The sequence below is a fragment of the Apis laboriosa genome, unplaced genomic scaffold (assembly GCF_014066325.1).
Source record: "Apis laboriosa isolate Shangri-la unplaced genomic scaffold, ASM1406632v1 scaffold21_cov150, whole genome shotgun sequence".
Classification (NCBI taxonomy): Eukaryota; Metazoa; Arthropoda; class Insecta; order Hymenoptera; family Apidae; genus Apis; species Apis laboriosa.
Genome location: NW_025222365.1, coordinates 2,220,161 through 2,247,405, shown reverse-complemented (window position 1 = coordinate 2,247,405; position 27,245 = coordinate 2,220,161). Strand labels below are relative to the sequence as shown.

The 27,245-nt window shown below is 25.8% G+C and overlaps 5 protein-coding genes across 7 annotated transcripts; 2 read left to right on the top strand and 3 right to left on the bottom strand.

Moving 5' to 3' along the window:
- Positions 1-147: 147 nt before the first annotated feature.
- Positions 148-3,125, bottom strand: LOC122712969 (protein PTCD3 homolog, mitochondrial). The gene is made up of 10 exons (XM_043933054.1): positions 2,978-3,125; positions 2,726-2,831; positions 2,428-2,634; positions 2,032-2,279; positions 1,859-1,967; positions 1,447-1,780; positions 1,168-1,379; positions 766-1,098; positions 463-681; positions 148-373 (listed from the first exon to the last, which is right to left on the bottom strand). The coding sequence occupies exons 1-10, from the start codon at positions 3,004-3,006 to the stop codon at positions 212-214; spliced, it is 1,959 nt and encodes a 652-aa protein (XP_043788989.1). The 5' UTR covers positions 3,007-3,125; the 3' UTR covers positions 148-211.
- A 7,792-nt stretch (positions 3,126-10,917) lies between these two features.
- Positions 10,918-13,029, top strand: LOC122712846 (major facilitator superfamily domain-containing protein 10). 3 transcript variants are annotated; one of them, XM_043932796.1, is made up of 8 exons: positions 10,918-10,933; positions 11,175-11,300; positions 11,390-11,652; positions 11,751-12,042; positions 12,113-12,333; positions 12,402-12,492; positions 12,567-12,704; positions 12,770-13,029. In XM_043932796.1, exons 3-8 carry the CDS (start codon positions 11,404-11,406, stop codon positions 12,862-12,864), a joined length of 1,086 nt encoding a protein of 361 aa, XP_043788731.1. In that variant the 5' UTR covers positions 10,918-10,933; positions 11,175-11,300; positions 11,390-11,403; the 3' UTR covers positions 12,865-13,029. The 3 variants fall into 3 exon arrangements, with proteins under 3 accessions (XP_043788731.1, XP_043788730.1, XP_043788729.1); XM_043932795.1 differs by lacking the exon at positions 10,918-10,933 and having other exon boundaries at positions 11,066-11,213; XM_043932794.1 differs by lacking the exon at positions 10,918-10,933 and having other exon boundaries at positions 11,066-11,300.
- A 311-nt stretch (positions 13,030-13,340) lies between these two features.
- LOC122712845 (signal transducer and activator of transcription 5B) lies at positions 13,341-19,582 on the top strand. The gene is made up of 10 exons (XM_043932793.1): positions 13,341-13,521; positions 14,107-14,260; positions 14,341-14,497; positions 14,576-14,922; positions 14,989-15,132; positions 15,217-15,685; positions 15,755-16,427; positions 16,527-16,682; positions 16,768-17,002; positions 19,023-19,582. The coding sequence occupies exons 2-10, from the start codon at positions 14,133-14,135 to the stop codon at positions 19,186-19,188; spliced, it is 2,475 nt and encodes an 824-aa protein (XP_043788728.1). The 5' UTR covers positions 13,341-13,521; positions 14,107-14,132; the 3' UTR covers positions 19,189-19,582.
- Positions 19,583-20,109: 527 nt separating this feature from the next.
- Positions 20,110-23,898, bottom strand: LOC122712896 (stabilizer of axonemal microtubules 2-like). Its single transcript, XM_043932897.1, has 5 exons — positions 23,052-23,898; positions 22,639-22,959; positions 22,275-22,524; positions 21,869-22,140; positions 20,110-21,762 (listed from the first exon to the last, which is right to left on the bottom strand). The coding sequence occupies exons 1-5, from the start codon at positions 23,195-23,197 to the stop codon at positions 21,516-21,518; spliced, it is 1,236 nt and encodes a 411-aa protein (XP_043788832.1). The 5' UTR covers positions 23,198-23,898; the 3' UTR covers positions 20,110-21,515.
- Positions 23,899-23,962: 64 nt separating this feature from the next.
- LOC122712895 (phosphatidylinositol 4-kinase type 2-alpha) lies at positions 23,963-26,860 on the bottom strand. The gene is made up of 6 exons (XM_043932896.1): positions 26,118-26,860; positions 25,908-26,026; positions 25,315-25,807; positions 24,972-25,237; positions 24,744-24,883; positions 23,963-24,645 (listed from the first exon to the last, which is right to left on the bottom strand). Exons 1-6 carry the CDS (start codon positions 26,404-26,406, stop codon positions 24,552-24,554), a joined length of 1,401 nt encoding a protein of 466 aa, XP_043788831.1. The 5' UTR covers positions 26,407-26,860; the 3' UTR covers positions 23,963-24,551.
- Positions 26,861-27,245: the final 385 nt, after the last annotated feature.

The following is a 27,245-nucleotide window of genomic DNA, read 5'->3' as shown; positions in this document are numbered from 1 at the left end:
ATTAATACATACCAATCATGCATGTAATTTCAATTCTTTGAATGACAAATTGATTGAAATTTTTATATATACAACAGAAATTTAATAAAGAAATGATAATAAAAATTATAAGTTTTATATAATGGTATTTTGATTTAATTGTAGAGACAAAAAAAAATATCGTTAAGTAAATAATGTTATAAATATTTTCTCTTTTTATACATAATCGTGATTAATTTAATTGTTTTATATCCAATATATGTAAAACTTCCTCTCCCACTAAATTAATCAATTTGTCACGATCAACGTTCGTAAATTCTGGAAGATTATGCAATTTCATAACCATTTGATTGATATTCGAAAATCCTGAGTTTACAGAGTAATCAAGAACAAGCTATAAAAAAGAATGTCTTAAATTGTGTAAATGTTTTTGATTTTAAATTTGAAAAAAAAGAATTAATATAATATAAATATTATACGTACAAAACATCCTTTAATACATTGTTTTGAAATATATTCATCAAATAATTCATTTATTTGATTTTCGTTCATTATTGAAATAAATAAATCTGATTTGTTAATATATGTCAGAACTTCGATGCTTTCTTTCACAAAATCACAGTGTAATAATATTATTGCTATATTAGCTATCATGGTAGTTCCAATTATATTACTTGTTTTTCCTTTTGTCATAATTTCTTTCTGTAAATATCAAATTTTTTATTATTGTTATTGTACTTTTTTTTTAAACATTAGATTCAATATGAATAAATAAGTGCTCTTAACCTTTATTTCATTCCAACAATCCCATGCTGCATTTATAAAAATTGTTCTTAAAGATGAATCAACTGATAAAATATTCATTTTCATTAAACGTATTAAAATAAGTTTTAGTGAAAGATCTATACGACAGTAGGTATTTATGTCTGACCATAATCTCGGTATATGTTTTTTTAAAACATGTGGATCACAGAATTTTAATTCATTTATTATATCTATCAAAAGTTGTTTTGTTGGCACATATTCATTTGGAACAAGTTTTTCATAAGACTCAAAGAATTCGTCAATTGTGCTTGTTGATAATAATAACAATATATATGCATTATAATAATCATTTTCCTAAATGAAAAAAAATATATATAAAAATAAAATATTGAATGTGTTATAAAATCCTTAAATAAAACGTACTATTATTGATGTAGGAATAAATTTATAATTATCTCCTGTAAGAAGAAGTTCATGGATCATATTACCAGCTTCTTTATTATTATGCTTAAGAGCTAAATACATAGTATGTTTAAAAAATTTATTATCCATTGGATCTTGAATGGTAAATCTTTTATTTTTTATTGTACGTAAAATTTCTATAAAATTATTATATGAATTATATGAATTGTCATCTGTAAGAAAATATAATTTTATAAATAAAAAATTAAAACAAATAAATTATAAATAATATATAGTTACCGTAATTTATAAATCCTTGTATAATATAATAATATGTCGCTAATGAAAATTTTATGTTCATATTTTTGAATTCTAAAAGTAAATATTTTATATTATCTTTAAGATTTTCTATTTTTAATGTAATAATCACTTTAAGAATAGAATTTAATGTTTGAATATTTGGTTTAATTTTTTTCTGATTCATTGATGTAAGAATGTCATACAAATAATCCATTTTTACTTCTTTTTTACTAAAAATTTTTTCAAATAATATTATTACATAATTCCAAGTAGTAAGATTTAATGGAATATCTTTTTCTTTGCATTTTTTATATAATAGCCAAGCTTCATCTAACTAAAAATATAAATTAAAAATATATTAAATTTTTAATAAAGATATAAGAATTTATTATAAGAATTAAAATTGATTTACTCTTGAATATTTTGTTAAACCACATATCATAATATTATGAGCAGCTGCTGCTGTTGAATCATTTTGAGTTATTAAGAAATTATATAATTCATTAATTTCTAATTTATATCTGAAATGTGAAACTATTGAAAATAATGTCAAATATAAAATTAATTCTTTTTTTTAACACTTACTGCCACATATACTTTTCTTTGGATGAAGAAAACCAATGTTCAAAAAACAAATTGTTAATTACATATCTTTCGTTGTTATAAAAACACAATAATTCTAAAAGTGCTTGTTTTGTTCCATTAGAAACATTAGTATCTAATAACTTATAGATATGTAAAGCATCAGATATCATACATTGAGATATAGCATGTAATAATATTTCTTCTGATACTTGACTTTTATCAGTATACTTTGGAAGTGGTTTAAATGCCTAAAGTGCATATTAAAAATTATTTATATTTAAAAAATATATAATGAAAAATATATTCTTTATCATTATATATATATGTATAATGAAATATATATAAAAATATAATAACATGTTATGATAAATTATTACTATAACAAATAAAATTTACCTTAATTTCTGGATTTGAAAGATGTTTTGGAAATAAATCACTATGTTCTTTATGAATCCACTTTGCAGTTTTTTTACCTGATTCATATGATAATGCATAAGTACGATAATCCAATTTTTTCACTGGAAGTAAATAAGGATCATCATGATACATATAATTTTTCATTATATGCATACTAGAATCTTTAGGTATAGTGTTCTCAAGAGCCTTTAAAAAAATAAAAAATAGTGAAATTGAATAAATATAATCTAAAATAGTACAAATCTTTTCTATGCTAGAAAAATTTTAGTATACTTACATGTAAAATATCAGTAGGATCACGTTTTATTCTACGAGGTATTTGAATTTTAGATTTTGATACTGACAATGAAGATTGTAATCTTCTTAACTCACATCGTGAAGTCCTATGAAAAAATTATTTTAAAAAAATGTCAAAAAGAAGAAAAGATATATAATGATATATACTCTTTATAAACTCTTTATATACGATCCCTGAATCATTTAAATTAAATAAATTTTCTTTTAAACTATTGTACTAAATACAACTAACCTATCTAAAATACATTTGAAGTGATTCATAATAAATATTTTTTAAATACTGTTTATAATATTAAATTTTTATATTTAAATATTTTTTAAAATATTATTGAAAATAAAAATTCTAATATATATTTGTCTATATAATTCTGTACAGACAATATATGTATTAACCTAAGAGAAAATTCTTTCACAAAAAGTACATATATACATATACTATACAAAGTTTACATTTTCTCATATCTATCTTAAGTAGATTTTCTATAATTTTAATTTTTCTATTCACAAAAACAAATATCAATTAACTATATGTATAAAAATATATTACAACAATTAAATTTTCGTGGAACAATTTTTATAATTTTATAAATTTGCATTTCATTCAATGACATATATTAAATAAAATTTTCAATATTATATCATATTATTTCTTTTTTATTATTTAATTTATAGATATTTCAGTAAATATTTGATAAATCGGAATGAATTCAAAATTGAAAAAAATGTAAAGCAAAAAAAATTAATCACAATTATATATTTTTCTTTTTATTTTTTTTAGAAAATAAAATCAAAATCTAAAATGTACATATGTAATAATTTATAATTATAAATTTTTTTATTAAATTAATTAAATAAATATAATATATAAAATAATATTAAATATTTATATATATATTAAATAAAATGGTTGATCATTTATTTTCTTCCGTTTAAAACATTTTAAAAAATATACATGTAAAAAACTTTCTGAAAAAACCTTCGATAAAAAATAGGGAAATTTATGCTATTATTTAAATGTTGACAAAATTATAATTAAACGATGTTTTATTAACAAAGAATTGATCGTAATTTATAATTGATCGTAAAATTAATATTGCAATAAATTATAGTATTAAAGAAATATATCCTTAAAAAAGATATATATAAGCTCTTTTTATTAAAATGATTCAATGAATCATTTGTTTCTGATCTTATAATTAAAAAATTCTTTGCCATTGGATTTATACTTAGACTTATATATATATATATATAATAGATGAATATGGCAGCTGCACAGCCATCTATAAGATAGAGATTCATTTCTTTCAACACATTTATTGTTTAGCATATGAATAGTAGATGTATGTATGCGTGTATATATATATATATATATATATATATATATATATATACATATATTGAAGTATACCCTTTGGCATATTACAAAGAATTGAATAAAGTTTATAAGGAAGCCAAAACCAGTCCACGAAGAGAAGCAGTCCTCTGCCGTGAGAACATGCGTGCGCGTAAATGTGCTAACATATAATTGTACGTATGTATGTATACTATATAGTGCTCACATAGGGAAGAAGCCAGGTGTTTTATTTCAAACCGTGAGACTCTTAAAAGGGGATGCTTGCACCACGTCTTCTACTTGAAGGATATGAATGAAAAATAAAATTCATGTTTCACTGATCAACAAGAAAAGCGATATTGATTTTACTAGTTTCATTATGTTTTCCTATTCGATCGAACGTAACTTAATCCCTAGTCTTTTTTCGTTTTTTCCATCTTCTCTTTTCAAGTAATTCTTTTTTTTTTATTGATATAACAAAAAAAATTGAATAGTATTTCAGCACAAATATTTATGCAACAATAAACATCATTTATATTTGTATTGTACTCTGAAAAAATATTAAGACTCTAAACAATAACTATTTCTTCCATTTTATTATAGATTGCAATAAACTCAAAAATGAAAAAGAAAAATTGTTTTTTCATATTTACAATTATTATTTAAAGAATAAATTTTTAAACATCTTTAAAATTTTATATTATCTAATAAAACTATTTAAAAATTATAGTTTAAAATACTTTAAAAGATAGATACAAGATAATTTAAAATTTCATTGAAAAAATGGTTTTAATATAAATATGTAAATATTTATTCGTTATATCGTTTTAATTTTAAATATATAATTTAATTTTACATATATTAAATATTTTGAAATTAATTTTTAAAAAATTATTTATTTTGATAAAAATTTAAACAAAAATTGCTAATTTTTGTGATATTAAGTTTGGGATGATAAATTTAATAATAAAATAATAAAATAATAATAGAAATTTGTTTGTTTTTCTTTTCTTTTAAATATATACTTTATTTTTTCAATTTGTATTTATATTTTTTTCTACAAATATATACATATATTTAAGACAATATATAAAATATATATGAAATATATAAAATAATATTTAATAATATATTTAATAATATTTAATAATACTTAATAATAAATTTAATATTTTTATTCTATATGTATAATTGTATGAATACATTGTAAAAAATATTCTTTTTAATTCTCGTTATTTTTTTAATATTTTTTCTTTTCTATTTCGAAAAATAGATATTGATATACATTAAATAAATAATATATTTCTATAATAATATATTTTCAAATAATATATTTCAATGAAATAATAAATTTAAAAATATATTGTTTCGATATTAGAAACGCAACAGATGATAGGTCGATTAGATCTAGCAGGCCGGGACGAGTGCAATTTGATCTAACCTTGCAACAAATAATGCCCAGATCCCAACCTGCCAGTATCTTCGACAAATTCAGTTAAAGTAATTAATATTATCTTCTGGATTATCCTTTGTTCTTCGGTAGTATTGTAGTTTCTCTTCTATCGATGAAATATAATGCATTCCGATAGGCCGGGACAAGTGCAATATTGAAGATTTCATCATCACGAAACATTGTCACAAATCTCGGCCTATCTTCCATGCAAAATAATAGATTTCTTTTCTCTTCATTTAAGAAATTTTATGAGATTTTATGAATTCTCATTGAAGATTCTACGAAATTATAACTTTCATATAATTATTAAAAATAAAAACTTATATCTAATTTTGTTTGTGTAAACACGTGTTTTCAAGTGTTGATCTCTTCGACTAGGTCTTCAAATAATTTATTTCCAAATCGAAGAGATTTTTATTCATTTTAATTTGTTTATATTAAATATTTTATGATTTTTATAAAATTGAATATTTTTATTGATTTTGTTTCTTTTAAATTGTGATTTGTCGTGTGCTAATATTATTTTATACACGAATTCAAGTTCACTACTACTTTGTACACAAATTTTACATATAGATACAATTTGATATGATTGATAATTATAAATTTCATAATTTAATGTCAAATATTATATAAATAACACTTTAATTTAAATTAAAATATTATTTTACAGAATGTCTTATAAATTTTTCAATCAATTTTCGCGCACATACCTATGACACACATTCGATTAAATGGTTTTTAACACATACATACAATTTTCAACGATTCGTGTCCTCAATCTTGATCATGTTTGAAAACATAATATTAAAAAACGGAAATAAACAAAAGTTATATTGATATTCTATGAACATCACAATATTGTAGTGAATAAATACACATTTCGACAAAGCACGTTACCGGTATCCTAACCCCCAAATCAAAGCAAATGACGTCTTTCACCGGTTGCTAATATTCCACGCCATGGTTATCTTCTTTCTTCCTTATTCTTCGTTTAACCTATCCCATTCTACATCGTGTATTTCATCTAATTGAAGAATATGATGTAAATGTTATAAAATCAATATAACAAATCAAACGATCCGCGTTTTTCGTCCACTGCACTACGTCAAGATGTATATATATCACGATATACAATATATCGATTATAATGACGATCACAACGATGATGACGACGATAATAATAATGATTACAATAATAATGATAAACTTTTAAAACTTCTTTCGTTAAACTTGTTTTTCGAAAAAATAAGCGAAGAGAAGCACGAAAGACGTGACATCCTACCCAGAGAGTTCCCAACAAACTGCTGCCCGTGACCAGGTGTCTCCTCTCTTTATTCCTTTTGGGTCCCAAGTACATGAAAGCCCCCAACTATATAGGTACCCCTTAGGGCCGATGGTGGGGGCTTATTCTTATTTAACAGCAACGAAGCAGGAACACCAGCAACAACCAACTTTAAAGCTTTCCTCTTTTTTTTCTTCGTGTCCTTTTCTCGATCTCTTTTTATTGTCTATCTTTTTCCGTTAGCTTCTACCTTCAATTCTTTCAAGTTCCTCCCCTTTTCTTCTTTTGTTCACTATCTCTTTTTCTCTTTCTTTTCCTTTCCATCATCCTTTTTCTACTTTCTTGTAATCCATCTCTTTCGCCTATTTATATGTGCGGCTATCTTTTCTTTCTAACTTATGTTTCTTCTTTGTTCTTCTTGTATTACTTTGTGATACTCTACAGATCTATCGGTAAAGCCCGCCAAAATTATATCAGCTGTCCTGAATTTTGCTCTACCTGTCAAGTTCGTGACGTATATGATTCTTGTTCTATCTTTTTGTTAGGTAAATGTCCAATGGGAAAAAAAAGGGTCGGTCGGATCTTATAACAACAAGACTAACGATTTATGTAACGACAATTTTCAAATTCATATTAGAAATATCGGTTTAAATCGGTTATAGTTTGACTTATGATAAAAATAAGTTATTATTTATTTGAAACATTATTTATTTTCATTATATATATATATGTATATTTTAAAAAATAAAAAATAAAAATTAGAAATTTTTAAATATAAAACATTGAATTGAATATGATCTACATATAATCTTAAATATAGTAGTTAGATAAATAGTTAGATATCTTTATTTTCTAAAAAAATATAATTGTTTATTATTATTATGTGTACATTCAACAAAATTTTATTATTATTATGTATACATTCAATAAAATTTTATTATTTAAAATTTAAGTTTATAATATATAAATAAATAAATATATAAATGCAAAAATAAGCATAAAATTTTTTGAATTTTTGACATGTTGACAAGCTCGATATTTTTTTTTTAATAAATTAAATTACATTTAATATTTATTATTCTGATATAAATGATTTCAAAAAATATATTATATACAATATATTATATTTATATATACATATATATATATATATAAAGATTCATAAAATAAATATGAAAATCAAATATTTTCATAAAAATTGCACAGTATATTTGATTTTATATAGTTTGATATTATAATTGTTTAATCAAATTATTATAAGTTTTCAAATAAGATATTACTTTAATGATATTCTTTTATTGATGAGTGACATGCATTGATATCCGAAAAAAGAAAAAGAATTGAAGACTGAAAGTGATTGAGAACCACTTGTAGGAGGACAGCTGCCGCTGCGAGCGCATCTGCTGTCGGTTGCGCGGGCACGCGCGCTTACATATCCTTATTCCTATGTTGGTACTATACACTCTATATAGATGCACACGGGTCGAACGCATACGGTACTCTTCTGTTCTCCTTATTTCTACCATGTTGTTCCGTCCTTTTTCGCTAATCCTTTCCTTTTCCCTTTCTTTCCTTATTTTTGTCCGAACATTCGCTGCTCCCCCCTTTTCTCATTCTTTCCTCTTTCCCCTCCTATCTACCTGTGTCCTTCGTTCATTTCAGTTGGTTTCTTTTTTCTCACCCTTCAAACTGCGACATCGCAGCATTCAAATCCCGTTTTCAATATACCTTCTAGCAAACGCTTCTTCTCGTTGTATTGGGGGTTGACGGTCTTCCCTTTAATACCAGAGCGAGGATTTATAATCCATGGGAGAGAGGGTCTACTCGTGTTTATGGTATATACGATGGCTGCTGATTTCGAAAGGCTCGTACACTTAGTTCATAATACCTACACAGCAGTAGGGTTTTCTACGGTATGTAACAGCATACGATGCAGCTTGCCACACAGCCGGTACGTAGACCGCCGCGGTACCCGAAAATTTTCTTTGTTCTCATTGTTCAAAGAATTTCCACTATGCGTTCACGATAGCTACGTTCCTTACAAAATTGTCGATTTTCTCTACAGAGGCATTTTTCCATCTGCTTTCCTTGTTATACTTATTTTTTCTCTTCTTCCTTTTTCTTCTTCATTCTCCACGAAACTCCCCATAGGATTTTAAGTTCAGCTCTTTTGTCTGTTTGCATACCTGCTCTCATTGAAATGAACTGATGTGATAGTTATCAATGCTTTAAATTTTTCTTGAAAATTTATTTTATTTTTTATTATTTATTATATTTTATATTAATTTTATTTGTTATATATCATTATAAAATTTGAGAAAATATTAATAGAAATTTATTATCTATATTATATCTATATAATTTAATTTTGATATGGATTGATAGGATACATCGATGATATATAGGTAATGAAGGATACATTTTACTTTTTATAATATTAAGCTATAAATATCATTTCTTTTATTTAATGTTGAAAAAATACTAAATTATAATATATTATTTCTGTTATCTTATCTTAAACTTTAAAGACCGGAAAACCACTATAATAGTTAAGCCTTGACAAAAACTTTGTGTAAGACATATTACTTATGCATATATATATGTGTATGTGTGTGTATTAGTTTTTCCAATGAATTTAATAATCAAATAGTTTATAATATTTCATTTGTTGGCTCTCTAAAGATTAAATAAGACAAGTTTTGAAGCATATCGACACATGCCAGAAAATGGCATCGATGTGCAGCATGTGTTTCACACCGTAGAGCCCAGATGGCAAGCGTTGAATCCCTTGCTTAAATTTTCATTATAACACTGCTGCTTTCCAGACCACCTGTTCTATGCGTAGTTTCAAACTATTCCTAAAATTTTATCAATATAAAAATATAATTTTTGATAATTTTTTCAAATTATATCTCAATATTAATTGCTTATATATATTACATATTATATATGTATAAAATATATAATATATCTAAATTAACATATAATTTAATGATATATTTTAATATATTCTTAATTATATTTTTATTTTAATATTTTAATATATTCTTAATATTATTTATCATAAAAATTGTTATATTTATTTATATTTATATTAATGTAAATAATGATTTTAATTTAAAAATAAGAATAAAATAGATTATTCCTTTTATAATCATTTAATAAAAAAAATTTTTATATGAATATATATACATAATAATATATTGTGTTAACAAACGACCGTTCCAAGCGACGTTATACTTTGAGACGAGTTTCAAAAGATCTTTGTTCGCATCAGGGAAGTGAATCCGTGGATGAATTCAAACGTGTTCGTGTATACGAATACTTTATGTCGTCTATAACAACCGGAAGTTGAACATACATAATGTTTCTGGGTGCGTCTGTTGTGCCATTTTTCGCTTCACTGACAAATAAAAACAAAGTATTGATTAGTCATGATTTGATGAATATAATATTTATTATCCATGCAAATGTAATATATTTTAACTAACATTTAATAAAATTTATTTCATTTTTTTTTTATTCACAAATATTTTTACAAATTAAAGAGAAGTTGGAGATATTATTATAAATAATTAACTTCTATTGACTTTATTTTAAATAAAATAATGGCTATAAATCATTACGAAAATTATTTATTACATTGATTATAAGAAAAAGAAATTTTTATAATTATTCTTTTGTATACAAAAGTTGTAAATATTTTTTGCAAGTAACTTTGTATATACAACTAGTTAATTATTATAAATATTTTTATACTTTACTAATTCTTATATAATTTATTTTAATATAGAATAATATAGAATATAGAATAGGAAACATTCATGAATTCATTATTCAAGTAATAAAACAGATTTCTTTCTTATTGATTGTACGAGCAGTCGGTAAGGAATTATTAAAATGATATATAAAAAAGTAAATAGGTCAAAATCCTTTCACTTGTTAGAATTAATTCCTCAAAGTTTTTACGATGACACGAATAGAAAATGTAATAGTTAAGTCAAATTTTATGTTTTTAAAAGAACCAATTTATAATACGAAGATTATTGTATGAAATATCAAAGTGAAATTATTTAAATATTAATTATACAATGAATTAATAGAAATAAATTATAAGGTATTGTTTAATTAATGGTTCACTTGATATAAGTGAATCATATAGTTTGTATTTTAAATTACAGTATTATTTTAAATTTTTACAACAAATATTTTTACTACATTATTTGTAATACATTAAAATTATATAATTGTAATACATTAAATAATGGCTAAAATAAAAGATAATACTGTTCAAGTAGTATTTGTTTCTTTACTGTTGGATCTTCTGGCATTTACTATGATATTACCATTATTACCAGCTTTATTAGATTATTATAAAGAAATAGAAAAAAATCAAGGTATATATTTTAAAATTTTATATTATGTACAAAATACAAGAAAATTTTTTGATGCTCCTGATAAGATCAATACAGTGCTTTATGGAGGTTAATAATTTTTATTCTTTTACTTTTTTAGTTAAGTTATTAATATGTTAATTTATATTATATTAAATTAACATATAATTTTGCTATAGGTTTCCTTGGTTCTATGTATTCCTTTTTACAATTTTTAAGTTCTCCAATAGTGGGAGCATTATCAGATATATATGGAAGAAAACCATTGATGATATGTTGTTTAATAGGAATTGCTTTGTCTTATCTGTTATGGGCATTTTCTTGTAATTTTGCTATATTTGTATTAGCAAGATTTATTGGAGGTATTAGTAAAGGAAATATTAATTTATCAATGGCTATTATTAGTGATGTTACCTCTCCAAAAACAAGAGGAAAAGCAATGGTAAAGTTTATTAAAATAAACATAAAGAAAAAGCATTGAACATTCAAGATAAATGAACATAATTAATGAATAAGTAAGTTAATATTTTTTATTTTCAGGCACTTATTGGTATAGCTTTTTCTATAGGTTTTGTAGTAGGCCCAATGATTGGAGCATTTTTTGCATGGACTTTTAGTGATAATAAAAAAGAAGCATGGTATATAATACCTGCTGTATTTGCTTTTTTTTTAGCAACAAGCGATTTGTGTTTTATTGTTTACTATTTAAAAGAATCTTTACCACAGAAGTATAGAAGCAGTAATCTTATATCTGGAATATCTGGAATTATTACTTACATTAATCCTATAGATTTATTCCAATTTAATGGAGTATCTGGTTTAAGTTTACAAGGTAAAATTATTATAAATATATATATTATAAATTTTAGAAATTAATAAAAATTATATGTATATTATTTCAGACAAAAAAAATTTAAAAACACTGGGTTGTGCATATTTCATATATTTGTTTATATATAGTGGCTTGGAATTTACTTTAACTTTCTTAACTCATTATTTATTTAAATTTACGAGCATGCAACAAGGATGGATGTTTTTGGGAATTGGATTAATTATGGCAATCTTACAAGGAAGTTGGATACGAACAATTCCATCTAATAAAACAAAATCTATTGCAGAATTGGTAAATAATTCAAATATTTAGAATAAAAATTGTATTTTTATTTTTGATTTCATTGTACAAATTTTTAGGGTTTATGGTTGATTATTCCAGCATTTATTTGTATAGGTTTAGCAAATGATATATTAACATTGTCAATTGGATTATGTCTGTTTGCAATTTGTAAGGGTATTAGAAATCTATGAAATTTATCTTTGATTATAAAAAAAGTTTCTGTATTTTTACATATATTATAGCTACTGCTATGGTTGTTACTTGTATGATGACTCTTGTAACACATATTGGTCCTGATTATCAAAAAGGTGCAATAACAGGTGTTTTTCGTTCTCTTGGAGCATTAGCACGAGCTTGTGGACCTATTGTAGCTTCTTCAGGTAAAAATAAATTATACAATCATTTAATTTAATAAGTAACTTTGAAATAAAAATGTTTATTTCAGCTTTTTGGTGCATTGGTAGTAAAGCAACATATCTTATAGGTGCTATATTTCTTATACTTCCACCTGTAATTCTTCAGATGATGAAATCATTTTAATATAAACATTTGTTTAAGTATTGCATATTTATATTTTTACAGTATTTTTATATATTTTATAAATTGTATTATATAAATATCTTATAAAAAAAGAATTTTTTGTGCAATTATGTATTATATATGAAAAGTATTATATAATTATATATTTTGATATTCAAATTATCTTTCATTATGCATTCTATCCTTCTCTATTCAATAGCTATCTTTAAATTAGTTAATAATATAGTTGTAAGTATAATTATTTGTGTAATAAATTAAAAAAAATGTAATTAAAATAAATATATTCATAATAAAAATTATTCGAATCATAATATTTTTTTTACTTGTTACATCCCTGGAAAATTTATGCTTTTGCGCATGCGTGCTTTCTTGATCACATGACATACACGCCATTTACGGTAAGAAATTCTCGGAATTTCTTGTTCGCGGCACTCTGTCGTCGTCCGCGCTGATGTGAGTAACACGAAAGGGGGAGAATTATTGACGCGATTCGCGCGTGCGACCGGTCCCGCAATCATTACGTTTACAATTATTGCGCGGTAGACCGAGTTTGATCAGTCCAAAGGTTAGATTCTTAATAGATTGATTCAAATAAGAAAAAATAAATAATAAAAATATACAAATCCTAATTGCTTCTGTCTTCGGACTAGTGAGCAGGTGAGTACAACGAATTCTTAAAGTGAATAACTTTTCCTTACCCCTCCCGCTTATCTATTTACGCGTTATTGCAATACGTCACATTCATTTCTAAATTTTTATGATATATTCCTCATCTATTGAATTTAATTAAGATTCAAGTAATCGATAAAATCATTTTATTTCATTTATTTAAATAGTATCATCTATTATATTAAATATAATATTGTTTCAATATAATATTAAATACATGTTTATAATTTCTCTTATTTAAGTTTCTTAAATATATACATATCCATTTTTAAAGTAAGCATGATAATGATACCTAATGATATCATCTAAATAAACAAATATCATGTAATGATATATCATCATATATTTTAGTTTAATGATATTAATTCATATGTTTTACAAAAAATATAATTAAAAATTTTTAATAAATATATTTTTATTTATTAAATATAAATATACAAATATAAGAAAGTAGAATTTATAATAAAAAATGTTAAATTGTGGTTGTATTATTTTTAAATTTGAACATTTTCATATTATATACATTAATGAAAATATAAATATCAATTATTGAAAAATATGATTATGTTTAAGGTAAAGGATTTATAATTAAAATCAAAATGTCATTGTGGGCAAAAGCACAACAATTACCACAGGATGCATTACAACAAGTACGTTCAGTATATGGAGAACATTTTCCAATAGAAGTCCGTCATTTTTTATCTTCTTGGATAGAAGAAAAAATGTGGTAAAATATTTATCTTGATGAATATTAATTTATTGAGTTATTAAGTTTAAGTTATAATTATTAAAAATATTTTGTTATAGGACTGATATAGAACCTGATAATCCACAATATGAACAATATATAGCTACTCTTGTTAGATCTTTAATACAAGAATTAGAAACTAAAGCAGCTTCATTAAATACAGATGATATGTTTTTAACAAAATTAAAATTAATGGAAGCTGCCAAAAATTTTCGTGTAAGTTATAAATAAAATTAGTAATTTATTTAAAATATATATAATATATTTATATTATTCTTTCTTTGTTTAATGTAGCAAAGATATACTCATAATCCAGCAGCTTTATTTAGAATAATTAGACATTGTCTAGGAACAGAAATGAAATTAGTAGCACAAGTTGAAAATGTTGGAGGTACTTTAATGAATATGGCAGGAGGAAAAGTAGGATTGATTAGTGATGCTGTTGCTGAAATAGCTCAGCATGTCGAATCTTTGCGACGTAGAACCCAAGAAACTGGAGAAGATTTACGAAAAATGGAGCAAGAACAAGAAGCATTTGCTATTAGTTATCATGAATGTACTAAGTTAAATGCTCATCTTCAACATTTTGCAACACAACCACAAAATCAACAAAATTTAGATATGGAGAAAAAAATTAGAAGGTAATTTAAATATTTTTAATAATTTTGATTCAATAATTTTTTTGAAAACTGAAAATATTCTTATAGGCAAAAGGAACAACAAGAACAATTATTGAACCATAAAGTAGCAGGCTTAATGCAATTACGATTAACATTAGCTGACAAATTGAAAGACACCATTACTAGATTAAATAGCTTGCAATCTAGAGTTTTAGATGATGAACTTATTCGGTAAAAATTATTCATTTTTTTTTCTTTTTTAAATAATTGACAGCATGATTTTTAAAGATGAAATATTTATTTTATATTTTTTAGATGGAAAAGAGATCAACAATTAGGAGGAAATGGTGCACCATTTAACAATAATTTGGATTCTATACAAGAGTGGTGTGAAAGTTTAGCTGAATTAATTTGGCTAAATCGACAACAAATTAAAGAAGCAGAACGTTTAAAACAAAAATTTGCACTTGAACCACCAGGAATGCAAGATATTCTTCCTACTTTAAATTCTCAAATTACACAACTTCTTAGTTCATTAGTTACGAGTACATTTATCATAGAAAAACAACCACCACAAGTAATGAAAACCAATACTCGCTTTACAAGTACAGTACGTTTACTTGTTGGTGGAAAATTGAATGTTCATATGACTCCTCCACAAGTCAAAGTGAGCATCATTAGTGAAGCTCAAGCAAATGCTTTATTGAAAAGTGATAAAATGGCAAAAAATGGTGAAGCCAGTGGGGAAATTTTAAATAATACAGGCACAATGGAGTATCATCAAGTAAGAAAACAAAAATAATTAAAATTATTATTTCTATTGAAAATATTAAAAAATAATTTTGCTTTTTAGGCAACAAGACAACTTTCTGTAAGCTTCCGTAATATGCAGCTAAAAAAAATCAAAAGAGCAGAAAAAAAAGGGACAGAATCTGTAATGGATGAAAAATTTTCGCTTCTCTTTCAATCACAATTTAGCGTTGGAGGAGGTGAATTGGTATTTGCAGTCTGGACATTAAGTTTACCTGTCGTAGTTATTGTTCATGGAAATCAAGAACCACATGCGTGGGCTACAGTTACATGGGATAATGCATTTGCTGAACCTGGAAGAGTGCCATTTGCAGTACCTGATAAAGTTCCATGGGGTCAAGTAGCTGAAGCATTAAATGTTAAATTTAAATCTGCGACAGGTCGTGCATTAACAGAAGATAATCTACGATTTCTCGCAGAAAAAGCATTTCGCGGTGGAAATGCAAGCGGACAAGATTATTCTAGTTTACTTTTGAGTTGGGCACAGTTTTGCAAAGAGCCATTACCAGAAAGAAATTTCACATTCTGGGAATGGTTTTATGCTGTGATGAAATTAACTAGAGAACATTTAAAAAACCCATGGGTCGATGGTTATATATTAGGATTTGTAAGAAAAAGACAAGCAGAAGAAATGTTGGCAAATTGTGCATCAGGAACATTCCTAATGCGTTTTTCAGATTCTGAACTTGGGGGTGTTACTATTGCTTGGGTTGGAGGTAAATGGTTTATACATTTTATTTTTTCATATTAGATTCATTATTATAGTTTTTTTTGTATCTGATTTAATTATTTTTATTTTATTAAACAATTTATAGATCAGACAGAAGTTTTTATGTTACAACCATTCACAAGTAAAGATTTCGCCATTCGGAGTTTAGCTGATCGTGTATTTGATTTACAACATTTACTTTATCTTTACCCTGATATATCAAAGGATCAAGCATTTTCTAAGTATTATACTCCGTTTACAGGTAATTTTATTCCTAATATTTTTATTTTCTTTTGTTTATTCATGTGATATTTTGAATTGAAATTATGTCAAATATGTTTTCTTAGAAAATCAATCAACATCAACGAATGGATATGTAAAACCATTTTTGGTAACACACGTACCTGGATGGGGTGGGCCTGGTGTCGGTGGACAAACACCGTCACACTCTTCTGTAGTTGGAGTAGGAAGTAGTGGTCAAAGTGGCCCTGGTAGTAGTTATCCTGCAACACCATCTACTATGTTTCAAGCGCACAGTCCGGATCCTTCTGTAACTCGTGATACTCCATCAGTGGCTTCCAGGTCAGTCCCCTGGATTTAAAATATCATCATCTCTTTTTTATTAATATAAGCTGCCATAGAAATTTAAATATAAGATATGCAAAGATTCTTTTTTGACTTTCGTATAATGTTGTAATTTTTTATTTTATAACATATCATTTCCGGTGATTGAAATAATTATTTTTACAATATTATATAATTATTACGTGTACTATTTGCCAATAATATATAATAATATATAAAGTTTATGTTTGAATATTTAAAGTTTTATTAATAAAAATAAACGAATGATGAATTTGCAAAAAAAAAAAAACAGACATTCCTATAATTACATAATATACTTTGCATGTCTTTTATGTTCTATTTGTGCAGATGAATCTCAGTATTGTTTTTTTATGTTCTCTTTTTGTGAATGATTAGTATAAATATATGTAACAAGTGCTATAATTTACAGTGATACTGTAGTTTCACATTTTATAAATTTTTTTGAATTTATGAATTAATGAAATTTTTGAAATTTTTATATTATTATTGTACCGTATTGAAACATAAATAATATAATTCATGATTTAAAAAATTGTATACTAAAAAATATTGAGTACATGAAGAATTTTGATAAAAGATATAGTTTTTTTTTATTTTGCTTGAAATTAATCTTCATGTTACTCTATCAATATTATAACTTTTTATCAATAAGCATATGTTTAGTATTAAGTGATATTATTAGAAAGCTTAATATAATTCAATACTGCCGTTATGAAATTTCCAACGTTCATTGCAAAAAAATTTTATACGATTTGAAAAAAACATAAATATGTTTTTTACGGAATAATTGATAAATGGAATATTTCATATTCGTTCTAATTATGCGATACTTAATACAGTTGAGTAATATTTCAAATTTTATAAAATTGCTTGTAAAGCAAATTACAATGAAATCCGTCCAACGGATAATGTAGATAAAGTAGATTCATGGACTTTCGAATATTGATTTTTGATATTTTTTTCATGTTTTCATTGTTTTTATCATACAATATATACATGATTTTTGTAGCATTAATAATGGATATAAAGAAAAACGAATTAAAAAATAATAATTCATGCGTTCTTCTCAGACTGCCAAATTTTATACTCTCTCTCTCTCTCTCTCTCTCTCTCTCTGCTGTCTGTCTGTCTGTCTCTGTCTATCTATCTCTGTCTAAAGAGAAACGGCTTATCCATGGCATTATAAAAATAAAAATCAAAAATTGATGCAAATATGTATTCTTACACATGCATACGCGTACACATTCACATATGTATGAACACACACAAACACATAATGAATATATACATATATACACTGCACGTGATGTATGTGTATGTGTGTGTGAGTGTATGTGTACGCACGTATGCATTTATTTATATATACTAAATTTATACGAAAGAAAATAAAAGTGTTACAAATATGCAAAAAGAATATATAGTAAGAAATTTTTAAAAAATCGAAGGCATAGGCCTGGAGCAAGCCGGTACAACCACAACAACGGAAAATCAAATGTTTAAATGCTGAACTGCTGAAAAAATAAACACAACTCCAATCACATGATAATTATAATTTTAGTACTGGCAATCGAATATATTTAATCATTATTATGAAATTATTACGAGACCAAGGCTAGAATTTTTAAAAAAATCATCTAAATAGATTGTATTTTTTTTTTGTAATAAACTAGAAGCATCGCAGATGACTCTTAAGTGACCGATCAATTTCAATTAGGTTGGGGATTTTTTGTGGTTGTTCGTATTTCCTTTGCCGTGTTGTACCGGCTATCCGGCTAATCGGTCACACGTTTCGTTTCGAAACAGATGGATAAACTCTTCTGAAAGATTCGAGCAACAAATTAAATACTTTAAAATATTAAAATTAAAAGAAGAGGAAAAAGGAGAACAGGAAAGAACAAAGCTAGATTGAATTGGTTTCGTACCATGTATAATATATTTACGAGTCTTTTGTTCATTATTATGCCAGTGATTGGAGTTGTGTTTTAATTTGTGGTAGCTACGCTCCGGGCCTTGGCCAGTCAAGTGTTGGGCGAACAAATTCGGACATGGACTATGTGGAGCTGATGGGCCATGCTGAGCTGCCTTCGATCGAGGAAAATCTCAACTTGGATCATTTTAGCTTCAACGAATTCATACAAACGTACAACACTAAACCGCAATAGGTATGTTTAGGCGCGATCATTTTTTGTGTCTAAATTTCTATTAATTGTCTTCGTTTTTCACTTTAAATCATTTTTTCAATCATACATCATTCAACATTGTAATTTGTTATTATTATTATTGTTCTTTTTATAGGGGAGGGATGTAAAAATGTTTTTGTTGTCTTGAATATATTATCTTTTATATCTATTAATTATATTCGCTTCTAAAAAAAAAAAAAAATCTGACATATCTTCTTTCATTGTGTGCAATATAGATATATGTACAGAGTGAAACACGTAACTGGAATCGTTTCGATTATTTTGCAAATAATGATTTTAATGAAAAATATTTCATATAAGAATTGAATGTTTTCTAAGGGAATATTATTTTAATATTATAATATTAATATATATTCATTAATTTTTTTATAAATAAATTTCCTTATCTATGAAGGAAATATATGAAAAAGTTTATTTTTTTAATTAAAATCATTATTTATAGAATAATTGAAATAATTTCAATTATTTGTTCCATTCTGTATATACAATGTAAATGAAAATAACTTTTATAAAAGCTATTTAATCATTTAATTTTACAAACGAATGATAGCAATCGATAGCATTTATATGTATTATGAATAATTCATGTGTCGCTTTATAAATTGATTACTTTTAGTTTGGATAAAATATTTATTATATAATAATAATGTCATTTAATGTTTAAGTATTTAGTTAAATGAAATTGAACAAATCGAATATTTGATACATATTATTGAAAAAATTGATCTTGTTTTATTATTTAGATTTTATTTGAAAAAAAATATCATTATAATATTCTATTATAGTAATAATGCAAATATAATATACAAAAAAAATATAGTATATTAACTTTGATTGTTGCATAGTCTACAATTTTAAAAATTATATTTTTTTATAAGATAATGATATTTCTTTTAGAAACGTAAAAACATTAAATAAATATTGTGCTCTCCTTTTTGTTTCTAATAATTACTTGTAATTATATAATAGCTTAGCAAAATTTTTGGTTATTTATTAAAAAACAAGATATGAAGGAGAAAATGATGAGTGAGTAATGATGAGATCTAGATGTCAACGGAGAGTAGAATTGTTATAATAATCGCATAGAATATATAAATACAGACAATCATTTTCGCGTCCAGTTATGTAAATAGAGAATTTACAAAAAATTAGAATTTTAATTTACCAATAATCTAGAATATCGAAATGAGAAAGGGGGGTTGTGCAACGTTAATATAGAATATATATATAACATGCAATTCGTGTGACCTAAATATGTGCCTTAAAATCTTCGAATTTCTGCTTGTTATATTTTTTAACAAACTCTTAAGACAAGTTGCATATTTTTGGTATGAATATTTTTTTCTTCGTTTCACTCATCGTTCGATTTGATAAAGAAATGATGTATTTTCTACCGTTTAAACATTTTGTATATTTAAACGTTACTTATTTAAAGATATTTGAAAGAATGAAATCTATTTGATGCGTAATATTTTTAATGCGACGAAAAAAAAAAAATATGTATTTTCCAATTATCGAAATAAAATTTTCGGTAAATATTATATATTAGATTTATAAACATAAGAAATTCTTATCGCTAATTAAAAATATATATGTTATTTGTTTTCTAATAATTGTATACCCTCCCCTGTAATTTATGTAATCTATTGAAAATTAATTGTTGCGCGTATATAAACCATCGACGTACATTAGATTTCATTTTGGATAGATTTGAAGGCATCGTTATCCTCATTATATTAACTATATATAATATAAATATTATATAATATATATATATATATTATATATGTGTGTGTAACCGCGTATGGATTCATGTATGTACGAATTTATGTATGTATGAATGCATGCATGTACCTGACTATGTATATGCGTGTGTGTACGTACATGTGTATGTATGAATGTATGTAAAGATAAGTAAACTTCTAATTGTAACGTTAACATTGTTCATTATTCAAATCTATTGTCTATTATCTTTTATCTAAAAATTAGAGTTTATTTTATTATCGAGAACAATCTTACTGTTTGTAAAAGATATACGTTATTATTATCTTTATTCATCTACACAATAATTATTATATAAATGTAAAATATATAAGATATGTTCGTATAGAATAAAATAGGTTTTTAATTCGATTCCTAAATCATGTTTCGGTTTAAATTTTGACAATTAAATACTTTTTCTCTAAATATTTATTATAAATATTATAAGATAGAAATAAATAACATAAACTTGTAACAAAAAAGTTATACAAAAGTTTCATGATCTAATAAGATTGCTAATATTTTACTTATTTTGAACAATCCTCGGCCAACAGATTATCATCTTTGTGTAAGCAATCGCATTCAGGTATACATGTATCTTCGTAGTATCCAGGTGCAGGATAACTAACTTGATAAATAGTATCTGTACACATTGGATCCGTAGGCCGTTGATATTTATCCTTAGATGCCCAAGGTATAAATTCTTTAGGAAGAGGGGTCCAAGGTTGATAGGATAGTTTGTTTATAGTATCATATTCAACCTTTTCAGCAAACCTAAAAGATAACAGCGTAAAAAAAAAATGCTTATTTAATTCGAAGAATCGTAATACAATGTGTTGCAATATATATTGTTGGTCAATAAAGGACATTGCTAATGTACCTTTTGTATTGAATGACAGGTTTAAAACTCTGAACTAATTCTACCGGGCCTGGTTTCGCGTACGATAATTTCGTCGTAGTTCTATCATCGATCGGTGTATCAGCGCTTCGAAGATTATCGCACGGAACAATAAGATCAGGTCGTAGCGTTGACTTTTCCACGAAATCACAACGGCTGGTAGTGTCAGATCGCATCGGGCCCTCACCTAACATCTTTCTACTTCGAGGTAATATCGGGGAACGTTTCTCGGCTTGAAGTGGTTGGTAACTTAACTAATTGATAAATCAAAGTAAAAAAAAAATATAAATAAAAATTAAAATAAGAAAAATTAAAAATAGAAAAATAATAATTGCAGAATGAAAAGGAAGAAGTTAATGGAAAGTGCTGAACGTCGTTGTAAATGTACTTTGCTCGTTGTGTCTGCCGATATCTTGCCGTCAGCTCTTGTGATAGCGTTGCAAGGAATAATCGGTTCCACGCGATCAATGGTCGATTCCAAATAGCTTTCTTTGTAAATAGTTTTATCATGAAATTCACCGCCATAAGGAAATACATTGGCAGGACAGGGCACTATAGGTTTTTCTATGCATGACTCTTCGTTTTTCAAATAACTTTCAGAATACGTTGTTTTTGCACACATCGCAATGTCTGGAGGTCTATAAACATTTCGTGAATTGTTTAATGTAATTAAATAATAATAATAATTAATAATAATTGTCTATTGTAAATTGAAGATACGAATAAGAAGTTTTTTATAAAATGATATATACTTGTAAGTAGGTTTTTGTTGCCAAGAATATATATCTCTTTCTTGAATAGGAACAGGCTGATAACTTAATTTATGCGTGGTATCGTCAAAAATTGGTTCACTAGGTGGACAATAAACCGATATCGGTTTAAAATTAACCGTTGGTTCAGTGGATCCTGGATCCATATAAGAAAGTTTTGCTGTGGTACTATCCTCCAATTTGCCTCTACTCAAACGAATATTCCCGCATGGCACTATAAGTTCTTGTTTCTCTACATATTTACGTGGGTAATCTTGACGAACCGTTGTAACAGAATCCATTGGACCAGTTCCAATCATCGGTCTAATATCGAAGAAATAATTTCATCGTTAAAACTATTGAAAATTAAGAAATTTTTTTTAATTCGATTTGACATAGTTTTCTGAATCTGTTACCTATGTTTGGGTAAAATTGGTTTTGTTTTAGGCACAGCTTCAATAAGTTTGTAACTTAATTGATTAGTTGTTTCAGCGAGAAAACGAGCATCGGATTTAACGAGAGCAGGTTTGGGTCGGATGGGTTGAGATCGGCTGCGTCGCATTTCCGCATCATCCACGTTTAAATATGACAAATGATACGTTGTATTAGTTTCAAATAGCTTTGAAGGTGGATGATACGTTCTTACGGGGGCGAATGACTTTGTTCGTGATGGTTGAACATATCTTCTTTTACACTAAATACGCATAATATTAATGATAAAATTATATAATAATCGATTTTATCATTTCAATAATAGAAAAATTAGCAGATTTCTTTACTTTTATATCACATGGACATTCTGATTTCTCGCATCTTGGTGTTCGAAGTTGCTTTTTCGTATTAATCTCGATTACTTCCATTTTGTATTTGATATTATTTCACATAATAATAATTTCCTTATTTTTTTCGTTTTTTAATCAACAAGATAGAGATTTATGTTTCCGATTAATAAATCTCTCAAAAGATATGTAACATATAAAATACAATAATATAAAATGATAAGATTGTTGCAAACGTCAACCCCTACGTCACATCTTGCAACTTCAGTAAAAAACACATAATTTAGCGAACCATGCTTCGAAGTTAGTATTAAATCGATTATTTTAATGAAAACAAAATAAAATCAATGATAAAATCGATTATGTCAATAATCGAATATATATTTAAATATTTTAAGATATGATATGTTATGATAAGAGAATTTGTTATTTGCAAACCGATAATGATAAATGATTTAACTGATAATAATTTCAATAGAAATTTTTGTCTTAGCTACTAATAGAAAATTTATTTCCTTATATTGTACGTATCGATTAAAAATATAATATGAATATGTAGAATGTTTTATTTTAAATAATAAGAATATCTTTTCACTATTTTAGATCACAGTTAATTTTCAAGATTGGATAGATGTTTCTTTTTGATAGCATCTAACGAAAATGCATGTAAATCGATGTATTCTCAAAACAATGATACATGGAAGACATAAGAAACATACAATGCGATTATGTTTAATTGTCCACGTTTCATTTTAAGGGGATGTCATTTATATGCGTGGTTGTAAAATACTGCCTATATTCGTTTATCTTTTTTTTCACATTTCCATATACGAAGCATATCGAAAAATATGTTTTAACAATTATATATATTTACTGTATACAATATAATCATACTATGGTTTGAATTAATATAGTCGAATTAAAAGAAAATGCTATAGACATAAGATAAATTAAACATAAATCTAACGTAGACTGTAGATTAGAAATTAGCATTGAAAAAAGAGGTAGTAATGCGTAATAAAATTAAGAAATACAGAACAAATAATAAGATGTATATCTGTGAGGCACCGAAGAGTTCTTTTCAGTTAACACAGAGAGCTAATGCTGTTTTTCAAGCATTTAAGAAGAAGGATCTTCCTAACACCAAGAGAAGAAAGGACTTTTGTTCTGGAAGCGCTGTGTAAATGTGTCGGAGAACGAGAATAGTCTTGGTGCTCCATTTCCCTTAGCCCTATAAAATAGTATTGATAAAATTACATTTTAAATCGGAGAATGTGTATGCCTTCACAATTTTTTGATAATTTATAAATAATTAATATATATAAATACTTTTCAACGATCACAGCAGGCATTTGAACCAATTGTACGGGACTTTTAGCATCCTTTAAAGCTTGTTGTAAATTCAAAATCTGTCCACGCATTACGCTCATTTGTTTATCAAAATGATGTCGATCGAAACCTTTATCTTGCTATAAAAATAAATATTTCTTATTCAAATTAGTCAAATTCTAATCAATTGTCTATCAACATAAAGTAATCTTAATTTATACAACTTACTTTAAATAATTGATACAAATCGTCACAAAGATCTTGTACAAAATTTTGATCCGAGAGTTGTGGTAACACAAGCTCTCGTGTTATATCGCTAAATGGTTGTTTTGCTTGACTTAACCATGCCCAATGATAAGGATATGCACGCCAAGAATCAGGATGTTTAAAAGGAAAAGCCAAACCATTGTCTATAGCGGCTATTTTTACTTCACTTTGTTCCATTCCATTTTTTCCCTTACTGTTATCGTATTTAATTAACCAATTTTCATTGCCTTTAAAAAGATTGTATTTAACGATTCCGTATAACTCTCTATGTAAAAGTTAAAATTATCTTATGAATATTAATTACTTCTATCAGTATTCCTAATTATATAGTCCAAAATAACTAAGCGTTCAAATTGAAGTTGAAATTCTCTACTAAGTCGAGGTGATAGAGGTTCGTTTTCCCATCGCCTTAACCAATAATCAGCATCCTTGTAACCATCTACAAAAACTTGAAAAGAACCAACTTTCGGCGGCAAACCAATACGATTGAAGTGAGATCCCACTGTTGGAAACTGGTCCATAATTGCTTGCTTCATACGGGCTTTTTGACGGTCTAAGCGTGGGTAGTTAAATGTTTTACTGACAAGTTTAACTACTCTAGTGTTTGGTACTATGCCCAAACCTAATTTACGGTCAACTAAACTTGCACCCGCCTCGCTGAGATATCCTTGATTTGGAATTAAACAACTTCTCCCAAAGCAACAAGGACAACAAAGCTTGTGCATCCATTTTGTCCATTTTGGATTTAATCTTCCATATGGTTCTTCATCTTTTGGTTTAAAAACACCTATTATTCTCTATAAAATAAAATAAACTGTTATTAATACATAATTAGTTTAAACAATCTACTTTATTACATAAAATTTTAATTTTTAAATGTAAAATATTATACCTTACCCCTGTAGGATTTTTTACAAAATAACTGCCACTAGAACCCTGATATATTCTTTCTGGAAAGATTCCATTATCTATTGCCAATTCTGCCTGCCATACTAATTCAGAAAATTGTGGATCATCTAAAAAATATAATGCACAATTGATGTAATTAAACATAAAAAAAAATTATATAATATTTTTTTATAATATATATTTAAATAAATTACAAACCAGGAAAGCGATTGAAGGTGACATCAAGTTCCAGCCGACCAAGGAGAGGCTGGCTCTCCCGGTCAATTCCAGGGGAATCAATGGCTATAGTTTGTTCGTTGCTCAGATTGGGAACAAATTCAACGTCTGGTATTAATTCTGAACAATCGTTTACTGATAAACAATTATTAGATGTGATTGAAAGATCTACCAGTGCGTCAGTTTCTACTAAGACAGAAGTATTAGTATTATTCTGACTATGATATTCTCGATAAGGCACGTGTAATTGCCGTTGTTCGGAGTCACTCATTACAATCGAATCTGCATAACAATATTTGGCAGATTCCTTTAATATTCAATCGCTTAAAAATTTGTTTGCACAAATAATTTTGTCTATTTTCCCATATTCTTATTCCACCTGTCAATGATGCAAACGATCAAATTCGTATTTAGCAAATATTTTCACCATTAAAAATCTAAAGTCTAAAGCAATCATTGCGTCATTAAAATAACTTTGAATTATTGTAAATTTATTAATTTATGAGAATAGCCATGGATTGAGAGTGTATGTTTACGATGCTTAAAAGAACACTGTATAACTAATTAATAACTATGGTTCATCATTCCAGCAGACGATATCAGCTGATAGGATTAACGCCATACTTAATTTTTTTTATACTATTTCCTGTGCTTATAGATATGTACACATAATTATAGTTTTCCATTTATGTAAAAAATGCATATTTAACTATATAATACATATAATTATTTTATGCGCCATTAATACTCTTATAAATTTGTCCACAAAATGTGTATGAATAGAGGGATATAATTGTATCTTATATAGTTTTACTTCAAATCATAATAAACATCAAACATAATAAATAATTATAAAATAAACATGTAATTTTTAATAACTATTATATTTTTCATATAATAACATTTTATTTATATATGTATATAATAAAATTATATTTTGAAAATTTGAAAATATTTAAAAAAACAAAATATTGTAAATTTTCAGAAATATAATATAATTTCTAAAAAAATATAATTCTATTTGTAACGTATATAATAAATAATATTAAAAAATAATGTTCATGCAATTAAAATATTTATTACAAAATTATGTGAAAAATTATATACCAA